Below are 17,582 nucleotides of genomic sequence, written 5' to 3' on the forward strand. Positions count from 1 at the left end.
TACACAGGCATCGTGTCCAGGCCCCATCTGATACAAACAAATACACTTGCCACCAGCACAGCTTTCAGACTTGATTGCCCAGGATGTCGGGCTGCTGAGAGTTTGGCACTTTTTATCTCCTTTACACCGACATTGTTAGGAATGGTGCCATTTTTAATGTGAGAAGCCCAGCAAAACCGCATTGTCAGCGACACGTGTGATGTGTTCTTGTGACTACCTTCCTGTCCCCATAATGGCGACCGAGACGGGTGAACTTGCCAGTCAGCATTGTTGTTTGGTGTCAAAGCAACAGGTAAAAGTGTGGTATTGGAGGTTTGGTTAAAGGTGTTGTTTGAGCCAGATCGGTGTTTCAGGAGCAATGTAAGTTTTAAAAATCCTCAAGGCTGGGGCAGGTGCTTACGTGCAGGCTGAACTTTTTCCCCCGACTCTGCTTTCATTAGAGCAGAGCAGTGCTCCTGAAACTTCTCATTTTCAGCTGTGCATCCACTGAGAGTCTCTGCAGAATGGCAGAGGTGAACAAGAGAACAGAAAGAGTGAAGAAGTGTGAAGAGCAAAGGTATTGCGTGGTATCAAATTGTCCCGCGATCCATCAACATCCCTTCCCTTTGCTGGCTCTCAGCTGGGACTGGAGCCCCAGGCTAACTGGGATGCCTTGCCTGCAGTTTACAAGCCATCTGTCTCACCAGGGGCAAGCTCAGTGAAGGGCTCAGTAGATCTATCTCGGTGTCCTGTCCTCATGGCACTCTGGAGTCAAGCAGTGGGAAGGGTGAAAAGCCAGCAGGAGGTGAGAGAGGGAGGGCAGAGATGCCCTGATGGCCACCCAAGTTCTCTTCCTGACAGGATACACTGTGAAGATCTCTAGACGCTCTGCAGGTTATTTTTGGTACTTTCCAAATAATGTTGTTTTAGCTATAACCTTTACATTGAATTTCCTGCCGTTCATATATGTGCGCTTCTCAAAACTCCGACGTTGTTCTACATCTGCCGTTATTTTCCCCTTAAATTGTGGTTCTACTCCGAAAAAAGTCTGTAAAAATGGCCCCGCGGGGAATCACTGTTTAGTGTATCAGTGAGCTCTTTATTGAATTTGTTCACATTACGGGTCTAAAAGAGGCTTTGCTTTGTATCAAAATGGCAACCTCGGGCCAACGTTAAAGAGGTTTTTTTTCCTCCTGCTCCATCATTCCTACGGATATTGCTGCTATAGGCTAAACGCTGCCTTCAGGTTAATCTCCATCACCGTGTTTAAGTGGAGAGGCATTTAAGCAATGGAGTTTAAGTTCTGGGATCAGGTACCACAATGGGAGTAGCCACGCCAGCCAGCAATCATTAAAGCCCACCTACACAGCAGATGATATTCTTGCTTTTCTTCCCTTCCAACTTCTGTCCCCCAGACAGTGTCCTGTTAGATCTGCCTGACAAAAGCAGAAGACATCAAATATACACGTTATATACAAATACACACAAAGTGTTCAGAAGTAGGGATTCCCTAGCCCTGCAGGCTAGGGAAGAACATGGATACAAGTAGTAAGAAGCTGAGGCATTTGCAGGCACTCTCACTCGTGGCAAGCCTGGGGCCACAGGTGGGAGGGGGATGGAGGAGGTGTTCACTTTCACTCCCTGACGGTGATGGTCACAGGCCCAGAGAAGTGGGGAAACAAGGGTGGGAGGGTAAGCATGCTATTTTTGAGCAGTTTCGCTCTTAGCCTGCCTGGCTGTGAACACATAACTATGAACTCATAAGCATGAGCACGGGACGGTCACGAGATGCCCCCGCTCAGGACCTGAGCCCCAACTCCTTGTTATGTTTGGGTAGAACTAGATACTGTCAGGACTTCAGTCTGAAGAACTGAAGCCCATGCAGCAGACTCAAGGCTTAAGAGAGCTCCTAGGTGTGGATGCCTGCCTCCTTGATGGGTGCTTGTGGTGCCACAAGGGCTCCCCCAGGGAGGGAATTCAATGAGTCCCTCCCTAGAGGCACTCAATAAAGACTTGGACTGTCACCCTGGCCTGGCACTCTGTGTCCCTCAGTACCCTTGGGCTCAGCAACACGAAGGAAGGTCAGTGCCTGTGCCCTCGTCTGAGCCTGTGGACACAGTGTGTGAGGCAAAGCAGGCATTTGAGCCGCAGCAGTGTGGCAAGTGATCTCTTGTCATCTGAATTGGGGCGTCTGTGTATGCAGATGACCTTAGCCTGGCACACCTGCAACGGAAAACTCACCAGTGTGAGCTGGAAGGAAGGTGGCATACCCGTGGGACTATCAATGTATTTGTACAGCTCTCACATCCTCTCTGTGTCTCAATTTCCACAGCAGAGAAAGGGGCACAAAGGACATCTTCCCACCTTCTTCAAGAACTGAGATTCTCAGACCAGGCACCAGATCCTGCATCACACGCAGATGTCTACTGCCCAGGTCTGTCATATTGATTTCTAGTATTAAAACACGCCTGTGCAAGTCCCTGAGGGTTCCCCTGGCATTGAATGCTGAAGATGCGCAGCCAGAGTGCTTACTGAAATTGCTGTGTTGAAGAGGGGAGTGCCTGTGCAAGTTATACGACCTACAGGAGGGCAGCACTGGATTCAGAGACCAGCCTTATACCAAATCTGTGCCGGAGCAAGATAATGAGCTGAAAGCTGTCTGATTTGCTATTCTGCGCCAGCAACCGCTCTCATCTTTGCAGGAGATTATTGCCTTATTACCTGGGCAGTCTTGGAAAGATAAAGCCCCGCTCTGTTTTGCAGCTTCCCAATGTGCTAAATCTCTCTCTATTTAAAGTTAGAGGGGCTTGTGTGGGAATGCTTGACAAGCCTAATATGAAGCAATGATGGCTTCCAGACCTAATAAATTGAGAAGAATTCAGAGATTTATTGTACAGTCAAAAATGCTTGAAGGCAAGACATGATACTGCAAGGAGATTCTTGGGAATAAACCCTCAGGTGCTTTGACTAGCGAAGCCTGCTCCCAATTTAATCACATTTCCCTTCCTTCTCTAGAGGAAAAAATCATTACAACAACCACCCCCACTCTGCTCAGAGCTCTCCTTGCTCCTTCTCCATTTTCTTCATCTCTGTGCCTGAGCAGTTTCTAGAAAGGGAGTTAATTAGATTGTTGACTTTGTTTTGAAATACGCTTGATGATGTCATGCTTATCCAAAGGCAAGCCCCCTGCTCCCCCTTCAGCCCTTCTGTGGGTTACTGATTTGTGACTATGGCAATTATTACTTTTCATGTCATTAAAATGCCTGAACAGAAATTACTTGTTTGGGGGCAGTTGCCTGCCTCTCCATGGCTCGGTGCTCAGGAATTGTGCTCCTGTCTCTCCCCTGGCCTCAGTCAGGAGAGACATTTTTTCCCCTGCTTCGTGGTTTCTCAGGTTCAGCCCCCCTCCTTTTGCACCTCAAACATCACTGCTCATGAGCACTTTACTCTTTCTTCCCCACCTTGGGAGGCAGAAGGTATGATGAGAAAGGCAATAGCCACAACCAGTGTGCCTGGGTGGAAGGAGTGGAAGGGAAGGGTGAAGTCCAGGCCCACAACCTGACCCAAGGACTTGAGGGCACTTCAATCCTCCAAGTGATGTACTGGCTTGTGAAACAGGTCAGCCCAAAGGGCTCCTCATTCCTCTTGGGAGCCCACCTCTGTCAGGGTTTCAGCTCTAGGCTGGCTTCTCTGAGGACTTTTCCTCCTAGGGAACCCTTCTCTGGGGTGAACTGCCTGTAGCACAGCAGCTCTGCAGCTTGATGAAGTTTTTGTGTATGGTTGCATGCAATTGAAGACCTCATTTCCTGGATTGGGGAGATGGATTAAGAAAGGCTGCTTGTTACTGGAGACTACTAACCAGACCGTGGTGAACACTGCAAGACCATCACCTGGAGAAAAAACAAGCAGTGTGGAAATTAGTATTTTCCCCACTATAGTCTCTGAGGAGCCTGAAGGTGCTCCTTGAGAGATGCGACACAGAGCCCTTTACTTGTGAAACATTTCAGATTTGTTGCTATAACACAAAGCCCAAGCCACATCTCACCACATCTGCCCCATTGACGGTGCCTGTATTTGGGAAAGAGGGAGAAGGAGGTCTGAGGGGAAATGCGACTTGGTTGCTCAAGAGAAAAACAAGACCAGGGTGTCACTTCCCTCCTCTTCTGTTCCTTAGGGTGGCATGCATGGATAGGAAGGGAATGCCTTTTTGAATACCACCATTCCCTGTTGTTGCAATACCTCCCGCCTAAGAAGCAGAAAAGGGCACAGAGCATTGAAACAGTTCATAATTTCATCCTCCCTCTCCCCACAGCTCAAAAAAAGCAGTTGCAGCCCTCGCAGCCCACACGGGGCCAGGAGGGCTGTTTTTGGAAGGGTGCCGTGCCCTGCAGTTGGGAGCAGGCTGTGGAGAAGGCCGGGGAGAGGGGGGGAGCGGGGGGGCGGGGAGGGGAACATGGCCCCCCCCCCCGGCCTGCACCTGTGCACACATTCGCACACATAAACACACCCGCAGGCACGCACGCAGAGCTGCAGCCGAGCCGGGAAACACAGAGGGGATCAAGCACTTGGCTCCACTCGCATGCTAACCCTGGAAACAGGCCAAGGACAACACGCGTCCCCAGGCACCCAGGGTCCCTGCCCTTAGCCACGGTCTACCCAGGTGGGACCTTAATTCTAAGGGGAAACTGGCACTGTTGCTTTTATGTTCCAAGGATGAGGGCGTCAGTACATTTCCCCAGCGCTGACCTTCCCTGCACCCCAAGAGAAAGGATCCCCCCTTTCTTCCTCCTCTCCCCACTCCCTTTGCAGGCAGCAGGTTCCTTCATCAGAGATGCTCAGCTCCCGGAGGGAAGGTGGCAGTTGAAAAGGGCCACTCGGTTTGGGTTTTTTCCCCTTCGGTCTTGGAAACGATGCCGGCAGCCCGGTGCAGTATTCGCCCTCCTTCCCCCCTCCCCTGCCTCAGCCCCCGTGAGGGGGGAGGAAGAGCGTGGGCGGTGGAAGGAGCTGTGGTCCCCAGATGTGTGAATTGTTGCCGAGTAGAAATAGCGCAGCACGGACAAACAGCGGAGCAGCTCAGCTGAGAGCCATTGCTTTGGGCTTGCGTCACTGACCTTTTCCTCTCGCCCTTCTCGGTCCTCACCTGACCCTCCCACCGCTTCCCCTGCACTTTGCACTCAGAGAGCTCTCTGCTTTGCAATGGTGAGGAGCCCTGGCCCAGGAGCTTAACGGTTGGGGGGGGGGCGGGGGGGAGGATGGAAAAAAAAGCCCCACAGCAAACAGAAGACAATGCATTGATCCTCCCTCCATTTCCCCAGAGTTCAGGTTGCCATCCTGCAGGACAAGAGAGTCACGGTCTGAGCCAACACACCACTGTCCCTGCCTGGTCTAGCCGTTGCCATGAAGATATAGCTGTGCTGCCTCCACAGCTGGCAGGGTTGGGGATGAGGGAGGAGAAGCAAGCCTGGCTTAGGGTCAGGGGGGTGCTTCAGACTCTGGCATATCATGAACAAATGGAATTTCAAAAAAACATGTCAAAGCCTTGCAGGACCAAGCTTGAAGTGTGGTACAACTGTAAAAGCCTGCATAAGTCTTCTGAAGAGTCAACCAGTGTCACCAGCATACCACATGGAGAGAAGCAGGAGTCGGAGCAAAGCAAGGTCTCAGGAGGTGTTTTGGACTGTGTGTGGAACAGTAATTCTGTGGGCCCTTGGCCCAAAAGATCTGCTTAATTGCTGCTCGTGGCTGCAGGAGACAGGCTTGGTTGCCTATGAAGCCCTTTCTAGTGATCTGCCTCGTTCCACTACTTCAGGGGAAGAATCGAGGACAGGTGGGGGGCAGTGGGGGGAAGTGTCTGTAGGGGCAAATGGGAGAATACCTTGAGCCCAGAAAAGCACGTGTGGGGCAAACAGAAGAATGCAGTGAGCCTCTGGTACCCCATGGAAGATGCTATGCCCGAGTCTTGCTCTAGGATGCTGTTGTGTCAAACACCTGGAAGGTAGTCAGAGCTTCAGAGCAGGGGACCAGAACAGCGAAAATGATACCTGCAGGGTCAGTGCCAGTTAGACAGGAGACTGTTGTCTTCCTTCCTCTCCCTGGGTGTTTTCTTCCCCTGGCTACTTTGAAGCATTGCAACTGCCCCCAGTAGCAACCAGTGAGGCTTGGACACATCTCCTGCCTCAGAGGTGCACTGCAGTTTGCATTGTCTGGGCTCCCTGGCAGTGGAGGCACCTCAGCAGCTTTGAGTTTGATGCAGGTCAGCCTCACTTCTTGAAGGCATGGATGCAAGTAGCTTAAAGTGAATCAAGAAACTACCCAGCCCCCCACCTCCCACTCGCCCAGGGCTGCATTCCCAGCCTTCCCAGGTAGATGGGGAGCCCCCTGCTCCTTAGCGTCTCCAACCCAAGAGCTCTCCATCCTGCTCCCTCCCATTTCAGCCATTGCAAACAGAGACTGGGAAAGATTTTGCAATAATTCCCTCATCATTTGCGAGTTAAGTGACACAAACTCAAGAGATGGGACAGTCTGTGGGTTGAGAAACTGTCAGAAGCCTTTGATTTAAACCTGCCCTGGCACTCACCATGGTATAACTGCAGGGAGAGAGATCACAGAGGGCTTGTGGGAGAAGGGGGAGGCATGTCATGAGGTGAGGGAGCTGTGCTTGTACCAAAGAGGCCTGGAGCCTCAGCCCCCCTCGAACCACGTCCTGATAGCATCTTCAGAGCGAGCCAGGCTTGCAAAGGGCAACAGTTTCCGTTGGCAGGAAGATGAGAGATGTCCATATGGGGCTGGTACGTGCATGTGCATACATGTGTGGGTGTCATAGCAGAGTGCGCACCGAGCTGGCCTCTGAAGCCCAGCATGGCTTGGCAGATGCCCATTTTCCCGCTGTGGTCAGAGGAGGGCCGTGCCATGTGAGGCAGTGGAACGATCATGCTTCGCAACGCAGCTGTGCCCCACCATCCGTGCAGCCACAGGCAGGGTCCGCATCCAGCCCTTTGGGCCCAACGGCAGGTCCCAGACAGCAATGGGAAAGGGAAGGTGAGAAAAAGGGAGATCTGGCACAGGTTCAACCCATTGCTGGCATCTGGCTGCGATGCACTGGATGGAGGGAGGCGAGGGCTCTGCTTGCAGCACTGGGCGATGCTGGCTGGGTCGTTGTATCACCCCCGTCTCTCTCCCTGGACTCTGGGAGACAAACAAGGCTGAGGTGTGAGTGAAGCAGGTTGACTGGGTGGTTTGGGCGGAGAAGAGGGACAGCAGGCTGGAGCAGAAGGGGAACCTGCTACGGTACAGTGCAGCGACCCCCTGAATGGTGCACAAATCCCTGACGTGGGGCAGACCCTGTACCATGGCTGGGAGCTGGGATGAGGCTTTAGAGGCTGTCAGAGACCTTTCCCATCCATCCCATCCCATTCCCATTCCACTGGATGCCCCATCTGTGACAAAGGGTCAGGGAAGATGCAGAGCCAAGATGCAGAGCCAAAGTGCTGCGCCCCTGCTCTCCCTGGTGCTTTGGGTGCAGGCACATCTACCTGTGCCCATCTGAGTGCCCTCAGAAGGGTTAAAGGTCTCCTTTTGTATACCTTTTCTTGCTCTGCTTCTCTCTTCCCCTTTCCCACAGCTATCACAGGGCAAGATGTTGTTTCAGGGCCTTCAGCTTCTCCTGACATGTACTTTCTACCCCGGAGACAGCACCATATCCTGCCCTTTACCTCCTCTCTCCCACTTCCCCCCCCCCTTTCATACCTGCAAGACCACAAACCCGCAGGAAGCCAGTTTAAAGGGCCAGCCCCTTGGCACATACCTTGAACAAGTTTGAGACGTGGCCACAGAGACCTTTGCAGCAGAGCTTGGACCTGTCTTTCAGGGGAAAAGAGAGGCACGGCCCCAGGGTAGTGCTGTAGCTGCCCACCCCAGGGCACGCTTCTTGCTTTGCCTGGGAGAGGGGTGCTGGCTGTCACCAACCCCAGGCTCACATACCTCAGGGCAGCCCCATTGCATGGAAAAGGACCCAGCCCATGGGTGAATGAGGTGAATGGAGGTCTCGTGGCCTTCAGGGCATGGCTGCACCCACTGGAAGGGCAGCAGGGCTGGTCTGACCCAGTGTAGCCCTTGTTCCTTCAACAGCATTGCAGGGTCCACCTGGCCTGAGCTGAGCCTCACCTACAGCAACTCCCCAGCTGGGTATCCATGGTGTGATGGGTGGCACCAGCTACAGATCCCGCCTGTCACCATGCATCTTATCCCCAAGGGATTTGGCTGAAGAGACTCTTCATATGGCACTTTCCTCTGCAAATGGGCAGGCTGAAGGACCAAATCAAAGAAAACTTTTCTAGAAGGTCTGGCTACACGTTTCCACTCCTCCCTCACTCCTCACCTTTTGTAACTGTGACAAGATCACCTCCAATCTACCAGCATCTCACCTCAAGGGGCCAGGAACATGCACAAGCGCAACCCCTGCACTTCCTGAGGACACATTTCTATCTGCTTCCTCAGAAGTAAATAAAAAATGCGAAGAAGGCCAGGCTCTGACCTGGCAGAGTATTGCATTTACTAGAATATATGTAGCCCTAGCTGTGTGCCTGACACAGGACACAGGACCTGTAAGGATGCGTGTGATTATGTTTTCTATGCCTTGCCAAATGAAGCGTCTGGTACACGTCAAAACACCGGAGAAGCTATGTGAAGATGAATTAAATTCAAAACAGAAGGTCCTACATGGGCATCTTCTCTTGTTTTCTTGTCCATTCCTCCACTTCAGCAGGAGTCCCCTCAGTCCAAACCCCAAAGATGCTAAACAAAGCCCTACTTACCTCTTTGACCCACACTGATAGCTCCAAAAGTCATCTCCCTGCCCTTAGGACTCTATCCCTCCTAGGATCTTCCACTCAGGTCTCCAAGTCTCCACTCCCACCTCACGTCTCCCCATTTTCCCCAACTTTATGGGCAATCGCCACTTGTCTTTCCACCTCTGACTTGAACCTCAAGCCTTTCTCATCAAACACAGGTTTTCCAAAAATATGTGTCCAGCTTAACTCTGGAACTGCCACTCACCTCATTGTTAGCAAGCACAGGTGTGTCTAGTCAACAGTTTAATGTCCCTTTTACATCTGTACTTCCTGGTCTTCACCTCTTGGCAAAGAAAAGAGAAACACCACAGGGAAAACAGAAAACACACATGCTTACTAAGCACTTGGTAGAAAGCTGAGCTAAAAATTTCACAAGATAAAGGGTCTGATCCCCCTTATGAGAACTCCAGCATCAGCCCAGCCTTCCTCAGTATAATTAATTACGTACTTGAAGCCTAATCCTACAACCTGTTCTATTGTCCTGGGTTTTTTTTTGGTAATTTCCAAAGAATCCTTCCTTGAATTTACTTAAAGCTTTCCCAGCAAAGAGGAGAGGGTTGTCATTAGAAGTGTGCAAGCAGTAAAATCTTAAGGTAATGGTTCTCCACAAAGGAAACAGACAGAAGATTGCCCTGGATTGCCCAGGGAAGTTTCAGAGCTGAGTTAGACTTTGTACCTGTCTCTTTCATGTCAGTGTCTTTTCCATTACACTATGCGGCGATAACCAGAGCTAGACGGAATAGGTTGGGAGGGAAAAGCAGATCTAAGTGCAAAACAACCAGAGAAAAAAGTTTAATACCACTGAAAAACAAAAATGTATATATACACACAAAAGTTCTTGGAGTTTGGTTTTGTAACATAAAGCACCATTAATTCCACAGTACATTACAACTCAGCCTACTACACCTTCCAGAAAGCACACAATACTCCTGAAATCTGATTTAGCACCAAGGGATTGCCATCTTGTTTAGCACCAAGAAGCCTTTTAAATACACCCTTTGGTCCCCCTTCCCTCCTCTCTCATGTGCATCAGGCACCATCTGGCTGCTTATGGGTAGCACATAAGACCTATCACTGGCATTCAAACACCAAATAGAAATGGAGGAAGAAGGAAGCTTCTTTCTGGAGATATTCAGTGTTAGAGAGGCTTGCTTCTCTTCAGGGAGACATAGGGGCACTATACACTGTAGATTAGATAGACAACATCTGGGTTTGCAGCCTGTTGAGGAAGAGAGAACGGGATTTGATCCTGAGCAACACCTCCAGCATGCTGCTGCTTCTCTACTGCCTGAAATCCTGCCTCTGAGCAATTCCACATGCTTGACCTGCTAAGGGAGGGGAAGAAACTCGGTCTCCCTTAGTTCCCATGATCCCATCATCACAGGTTTCCCTGGGAAAAAAAAACAGCTTTGCCTTAGCGAAACCTTTTTTTTATACCCACTGCCTCAGTGACAGTGGTGGGGAGGATTGAGGGCAGAAAGTGCCTGAAACTCATTCCAGTCTGTACAGCTTCCTTAGCAAAGCAGGGAGGGTAAGTAAACAGGGCAAGAGAGAAAATGTCCTGCAATTCTCTCAAGTTCATTTTGAATATTTACCCTGGGTCCCTGTGCCTTTGCCATCCTGGGCTGAGTGTACCAGACCTAGTCCTGTATAATGATGTGTATCTCCTATGGGAGAGCTCTGGTAGTCCCAGGTGCTACAGGCAGAGACCCTGGCTAATCGTGAGACCGCAGAAGCTAGATAAGTCAGAAGACTTCATTATCAGTGATGGCCAGAGGAGAAATACAGTTTCTCCTGCTTGTCCTGTCCTGAGACTCAAAAAACAGACAACTCTTGGCACTGCTGTTTACGGGACCATCACAACATGTGGAAGCAGGTTTCCCAAAGTGCTGAGTCAGCCTCACCTGCTCCCCCCAGGACCATAGTGATCCCAGAGGGATGTGAGTGAGAGCAGTGTGAGACCAGTACAAATGGTACTAGAAAATCCTGCCGCTGGCATTCCTTTCCCACTGCGACATCTCCAACCTGACAAGAAGAGCGAGGGTTTGTTTTGGCCACATGTTTTTCTCAGTTGCTCTGATGAGATTGCCAGAAAAGGGCACAGAGCACGTGGCAGGGAAGCTTTTAACCCTGGGGTGAGGTGCTGTAGTCTCACCTCTATCTCTTTTCCGTCACAGAGACAAAGAGGTGCCAACCTGCCCAGGTTTAGAACTGATTTAACTGCATACAGCCTCTAGGTCAGGTCCTGAAACAGTGGTCTCTCAATACCAGCTTGGGAGAACCACCTTCAGGAGGACCAACCTAATGGCACACAAGAACCAGGGCCTGGCCCCGACTCTCCCCCCACAACAGCAAGTGTTAGGGATGACCTCTGATACCAATGGAAGGGCACAAGTGCATCTCTTCCAAAAAAGAGACCAGATTCTGGTTCACTGTCTGGATTAGTTTCCCACAGCTGGGGAACCAAGACCGAGTATCATCCCAGGCGAGGTTTGGGAGGGTGGTTTGGTAGGGTTGTCTCTCTCTGTCTCGTTCTGTGCTTATGATCCCTAGTGGGAATAGAGTGGTGGGGTCTACTGATTCAATGGCAGATGCCTCTGAAGGATCTGGCTGGGTGTCTGGCCCTTAATCTCTTAGAAGAACTAGAGCTGGCACTGAGGAGAACAATCCCACCAGGCCTAGATTTTACAGTCAACTTTGACTCTGTGACCCAGAAGAGTGTCTAAGGAAAGCCAGTTACATCCTTCAGAAGGTCAACAGTCCCCTTTTTGAAAAGACAGTGTCATCTCTCACCACTCCTACATCTTCCTTGTGCTACAGGAAGCCATCAGACCCCACTCCTCTCTCCAGACTACAGGTGTGACAGGTAACATTAAGGCCATGTTGCAGGCTGTAAAACTGGCCTCTCTAGCTGGGACATAGAGGAGCTAAGATGCTCCTGGGCAGTAGGGACTTTCTAGCCCTTTCTACGTGAGTCCTTTGTGTATGAAGCCCCAAGGAGGGACACATCCCCAGGAACAGCGGTTTATCATTCCTCCTGCTCTAGGACCCTAAATGCCAGACACAATTCACTGGTGGATTTAGAAACAGACAATAACCTAAGTTGGGGTCATGAGGTGAGGGGGCGAGAGATGGTAGTGTCATGCTGTAAGTGGACAGATAGAGGCCTGGCTACAAGAGGGTGTGAGGTGGGAGCCAGTGCAGCAAATTTCACACTCAGTGCCTGAGAACTGACAGGCCCATTTCCAAGTGATTTGCAGTGGTTGCGGGCAGTAAAGAGAGAGAGAGAGGAAGAAAGAAAAGGCCAAAGAGGCCTCAAGGAGAAGGAGAGGCAGTTAGTCAAGGCTGGGCTTGACCAGGTACCCGTTGAAGGTGATGTACACATCAACATCATCACTGTAAATGGCATTCTCCCGCTCCCGCTTGTAGAGCCTCACCCAGATCTCATCATTTTCCTGAAGCTCCAGCATGAGGCTCTGGCTCTGCATGATGCTGCGGTCACTGGGTTGGGCATACAAGATGACTGCCTCTTCTTCGTTGTGCATGATGTGCATGTAGGTCTCCTTGAAGTTCCAGGTGTGGACGTTGAGGCTGAAATAGTAAAGTCCACCTACATAGCAGTAGAATTTGCCATTGAACATGTCGAAGTGGCTGTAGAGGTTGACGAAGACAGTGTCAAAGATCAAGACCTGGAAGCCTTCACTACTGTGCAGTGCTTTCTTGCGACCGACGGAGAATGCAGCATACTGATGCTTGCAGGGGTCTCCTGCTGTGCCCATCTGTCCTTTACTGCCTTTCTGGCCCTGGGCACCCCGCTCGCCTCGTGGTCCTTCTTTGCCCCATTTCCCTGGCATCCCAGGCTCTCCTCGGTCTCCTTTCTCTCCTACAAGAGGAAGCAGAGGACACAACTCCTATGTAATACCAGAGGCAGAGGTGCAAGTGGCGGTGAAAAAGACTAACAAGGAGGCAGAGGATTGCTCAAGGGTGGGGCAATGCCAGAAGAAGGAATGCTCCTGAAGGTCACAATATAATTGTGCTTCATGGGAAAGGAGATAGCAGACCTCTGGGTGTGACCGGGGTCTCTTCTCCTTTGAACCCCCTCCTCACCACATGATATGGCCTTGCTGGAGGCACTATGACCCGCCCCTAGGAGACTTCAGCCCCGGATGGAGCCCAGCAATGCAAAGTACCACTGAGGCTTTTACCTTTTCTTCCTCCACAACACTCCTTTACCTCCACCACAGCCCCTGCCCTCCTGCACACCTCTCCCATGACCCTCTTATCCATGTAGTGTGAACACTGTTCTTGCTGTAGGCTGGAGATGGGGAAGAAGTTCTAATGCCTGTGGAAGAATATGACCAGAGAGGGACAACAGTGGTCAGTCAGAGGGAAAAGCTGCAAGCTGGACTTGGCGGATGGTGCAGTGCAAGTTAGAGGGCTGGTACTTTGACAATACCGGCGTCCTTTGGTTTGTATGTTCCCTGTCACACACTTGGGCAGGCATCGATACAGAGAGAAAGCAGCACTAGAATGTACTTTATGTATACAGAGAAGAGATGGGGGTCAGAGCAGCCCCCAGCACAAGTGACAGCATCCCAAATTTGGGCCTTGTTCTTTTCCTTCTCTCTGTCCCCTGCATGGTATCGCAGCACCCTGCTCTAGTCCAGGCCTCTCTCTGCCCCAGATATGCTGCTGAGCTTTGATGGATTGCAGCTGTTTCCAGGCTGGGCAGGGAAGGGGGAGCATCTGCCCATCTAGCCCAGAGGAACCACAGGGCAACAATAAATGAGTGTAGCAGGATCCAGCTGGGAACAGGCTTTTGCCCACAGCGAAGTCTAAAAGGGGAGCCCTGAAGGGAGGAGCCAATCTAAAATAAGGAGCCTTTTCCTGCTATCCAAGCCAGCCGCTGCAGGGTGGAATGAGCTGGGGGTCACTGACAGCTTGGAGGTGCTTGCAAATAGCTGCTGCCACCCCTTGCCCTCCTCCCGCTCCGAAATGCATGTGACCCATGGAGCTGGAGAAGGTTTCCCCACAGCCTTCCCGGGTGCCAATGCCTACCCTCCAAACATGCTTATTTTGCAGCTGGATAGAGACCGCTCCTTTCCTCAGGCACTACAGGACTCTGGGAGTCTGAGGCAAGGACGGTGTCCTCCCAGGTTGGCAAGAGGTTCCCACCGCCACTCCTATGCTAATAGGGAAGAAGAGCTGGTAGCGGGCAGCATCCTGAGACACCAAGGTCACAGCAGGGATATGCATTGACTTCCCTTCCCCCAAGCTACTCTTCATCACAGCACAGAACATCTAAACCCTTGGCACAGTATTTGGGGGCACATACCCTTCAGGAGGGCATCTGGCAGTTTGTTAGCACAACCAGCATGCCATCAACCCAGCTGTCGCTTCCACCATAATGCCACCAGTCCCTGAGCAGGGCTTGGCATCCCGGGGCCAAGATGGGCACTTACCCTTCAGTATGGTGATGTTGATATAGGGACGGACCTCCGGTACTGGGTAGGGCCAGTGGTGTTGGCTGGGAGGGAGCGGTGGGGCATCTGTGGTAGGGTCCAGTGGGTCACAACAGCGCTTGCAAGCACCAGGGTCTGGTTCTGTGAGGTTGGGTTCATCAGTGGGTGCCCCAAGCACAACAAGACGGAGAAGAAGGAAGGCCAGGGGTGTGCGCAGGTAAATTATGTCCATGCTGACCTGGGAAGATATGAGGAAGCACCAGAGTAAGGTATAAGAAGGGGAGGACATGGGGGATGGAGCAGAGATCACCACAAAACATCTTTCTGTGGCTGGAGCCAAGGGGTGGGACAAAATGGCATTGTCCTGTGAAGGGAGTTTACATGCTTGTCCCTGGAGGTTCAAGGCTGCAATCTGAGCAGCAACCGCACGGCCCAAGAGTATGCCCCACGCCCTTCTGCCCAGACCAATGGAGGCTAGGTGCTAACCCTGGAAGAAGGCTTGACCCTCACTAGGCAAACCACTGGAGCCACTGGAAGATTCAGTCCTCAGGCTGGGATAGAGGAAGGAGCCATGGCAAAACACAGAGCCCCTTTAGCAAAAGCATACTGAATCTGTGGGGAGGGCTGTAGAAAACTTCTCCAGTCCTCCAGTCACAAGGTACCAACTCTTTACGGGAGTTAACCCAACAACCCCCCTATCCCAGCTGGAGTCTGACCCAGGACTGTGGCCTGGAAACTTAAATTCAGCCCCCTTCCTTCCGCCCACCAAATCCCATCCCTCCCTCTGCCTCAGCCCCCTCCCACCAGTGTTCATCTGTGTGCTCAGGCAAACCCCAGCACCCCAGCACCTTCCCAACGGGATGTCCTCCGAGAGCAGGGGACAGTGCCAGGCCTCTGCAGACAGACCAGAGGGGAGCTGCTCCACAGCAGGGGAGGGTGAAAGAAGCAAATCTTGGGAGCAGGCAGCCTCCAGAGAAGCAAGCTGACGAAAGACAGACACGCAAACAAGCTGAGAAAGCCCCTTTCCCAGCCTCTGCCCTCCCTTCCCTCTGCCTGCACCCCGGCGCAGCGTGGCAGCTCACCCCGGAGGCCGAGGGCTCCCCTCTGTGCTTCCCAGCCCCTGCTCGCCGGCTCCCCTCCGCCTGCAAAGCCGGCCCCCGGACCCATGGCTTTAAGAAAGCTGGCTCTTGGCACAGGCACTGCTGAGCGCTGGCTGGGTGCTCAAGCTGGGCTTGGACCTGCTCCCTCCCCTCTCCTCTCCCTCCCTTCCCCTCCCTGGCTTTGGGCGCTCTCCATTGCAAACCGGCTTGGGTTTCAGCGCTTTTTAACTCTTTCCTAGGTAGTGCCTTTCCTTATATATACATATATATTTATTTTTTTTATTCCTCTGCCTTTTTGCTTCCAAACAGCCTAGCCCCGGCCAGCAGAATGAGGGCAGCACAGGTTGCACCCCATGCAAAGGGTGGGCAGGCGGCAGGGCAGCGTCCCACTGTGAGCATCTCAGGATGGGCAAGGTGAGGTGCATGGGTGCAAAAGACGGGCTTTCCTTCAGGTGGGTTGGTGCGGGACTCTGCCCTCACTCCTTTGCGTTAGGCACTCGTCCCAGGTATTAGTCCTTCACTTGGCTGGCCATGCTGTCTCCCCAGCTCTGCCTGTCCCGCTCATAGTCCCCAAAATTCATCTTTCATTCTCTCCTGTGTTGTTTCTTCTGCATGTCACTGCAGGTCCTCGCCCCAGGCGTGATCTTTCTAGCAAGCTCATCTGCCAACTAGGAGAGGTACCAGTTTTTTCCCTCTCTGGTCATCCACTCTCCCGGGGCAGAGCCCCAAGCCTTGTACTCCAGCGCATGTCATCCCCCGGTCATGGCCCCGGTTAGGTCCCTGTCTGAGCATTTCGCACGGGAGGGATGTGCCTGGCCTGAAGCACAGCCCGGCTGCGGGGAGCTGCCTGCCAGCAAAGCTGAGGATCTGGAGTAAACCCTGGCCCTGATCTTTGTCCCCAGCCTGGCGCCGAGCTGACGTGCTTGTGCTCTTGGGGTGAGCACTACGTGGCTGCACCAGAAGCTGCGAATGAAGGGCATTTTTGGGGGAGGAAGAGTTGGGGGGAGGGGGGGGGTGAACAGGAGACTTTTCTTACACTCCAGAATCTGTTGGGAAGAGGATTTTGGGGATCCTACCCAGCAGCAAAACTGGATTTGGGAACTTATACTCTGGGGGGAGTGCACACATGTATCTTTGAGAGGCAGAAGGAAGAATGGGCAATAGCTCTCTTCTGCAGGGGCCAGAAGTGCCAAGTCAGCACTGTGCCTCCTGCAATTTCCAACAGAAGCTGGAGAAGGCTCCAAGGTTTCTGAGGGGGAAAGGGTTTTGTGCGTGTCTACGTGTGCTTAGACTTCTTTTTTTTTTCTGTTTTCCTTCTCCCATTTGTTTAGTTTGGGAATGGGAGGCCCCGCTTCCCAGAGAGTGGCTGGCGTTTGGCAGGACCCCAGCACCACTGGAGAAGCAAGCGGAAAACTCTGGGAAAATATGTGCTGCGAGCTGGGGGGAAGGGAGGAAGGGGGGGCTGGGAGGCCTGGAGATATTCTCAGGCTGCCTGTCAGCCTAGAGCTCAATGAACATGGAGTGAACATGCCTTCCAGACGGGGTGGGAAGAGGACCAAGAAATTCACTGCTGTGCTCGTGAGTTCCTAGCTGGGCTCCAGCACTGACATGCAATGAGACCCATTGCAGGTATCCCACATCTGCCTGTGCCTGTCTCCCCTTTTGGAAAATGAGATGGGGAAAGGTTAGCACAACAATTCTTGCTAATGGAGCCTTACCAGCTGACAGAAGCAGGTTTTTGTGATCCGTGGTGTTGTCTGCTCCTGCCTGCTGCTGGTGGGGATGTTGGCAGCTGCCAGTACTGTTGAAAGTCAATAAATTTTCTGGGGTGCATGAAAACTCTGAGACTGACACTGAAGGCAAAGTTCCTCTCTGTCCCATCAAAGCTATTGCAGTGCCTCATTCCTTCAGGCTTTCCTGCCCGGCTTATTATTCCCCCTTTTTGCAGCTCGTGGCCTAATGTCTGACCTCATCTACTTTTACAAGGGGAACAGGTAACAGGGAGGCCATCACACTCATTTCCATCCTACATTTCCATCTGTAGTCCTGAGTTGCTCAGAACCAAGCAAATGTTCTTTGTGGAGGACCTCATCAGCTGGGGCCTTTGCCTTTGTCTCATCTGACTGCAAGAACAGCTCACAGTGGGCAGCGAGCAGGACTTTGTATTTAAATGTCTCATCTGAGATGAATAG

General features: G+C 52.0%; 1 protein-coding gene across 3 annotated transcripts; it reads right to left on the reverse strand.

Moving 5' to 3' along the window:
• Positions 1-1,192: 1,192 nt before the first annotated feature.
• C1QTNF6 (C1q and TNF related 6) lies at positions 1,193-17,286 on the reverse strand. Of its 3 annotated transcripts, none has more exons than XM_054207956.1 (5): positions 17,109-17,286; positions 15,139-15,272; positions 14,291-14,528; positions 12,266-12,711; positions 1,193-1,415 (listed from the first exon to the last, which is right to left on the reverse strand). In XM_054207956.1, the coding sequence occupies exons 1-5, from the start codon at positions 17,269-17,271 to the stop codon at positions 1,341-1,343; spliced, it is 1,056 nt and encodes a 351-aa protein (XP_054063931.1). In that variant the 5' UTR covers positions 17,272-17,286; the 3' UTR covers positions 1,193-1,340. The 3 variants fall into 3 exon arrangements, with proteins under 3 accessions (XP_054063931.1, XP_054063941.1, XP_054063921.1); XM_054207966.1 differs by having other exon boundaries at positions 1,293-1,411; XM_054207946.1 differs by lacking the exon at positions 1,193-1,415 and having other exon boundaries at positions 9,593-12,711.
• Between the last annotated feature and the right edge of the window lie 296 nt (positions 17,287-17,582).

This window comes from Rissa tridactyla, chromosome 1 (genome assembly GCF_028500815.1).
Source record: "Rissa tridactyla isolate bRisTri1 chromosome 1, bRisTri1.patW.cur.20221130, whole genome shotgun sequence".
Lineage (NCBI taxonomy): Eukaryota > Metazoa > Chordata > Aves > Charadriiformes > Laridae > Rissa > Rissa tridactyla.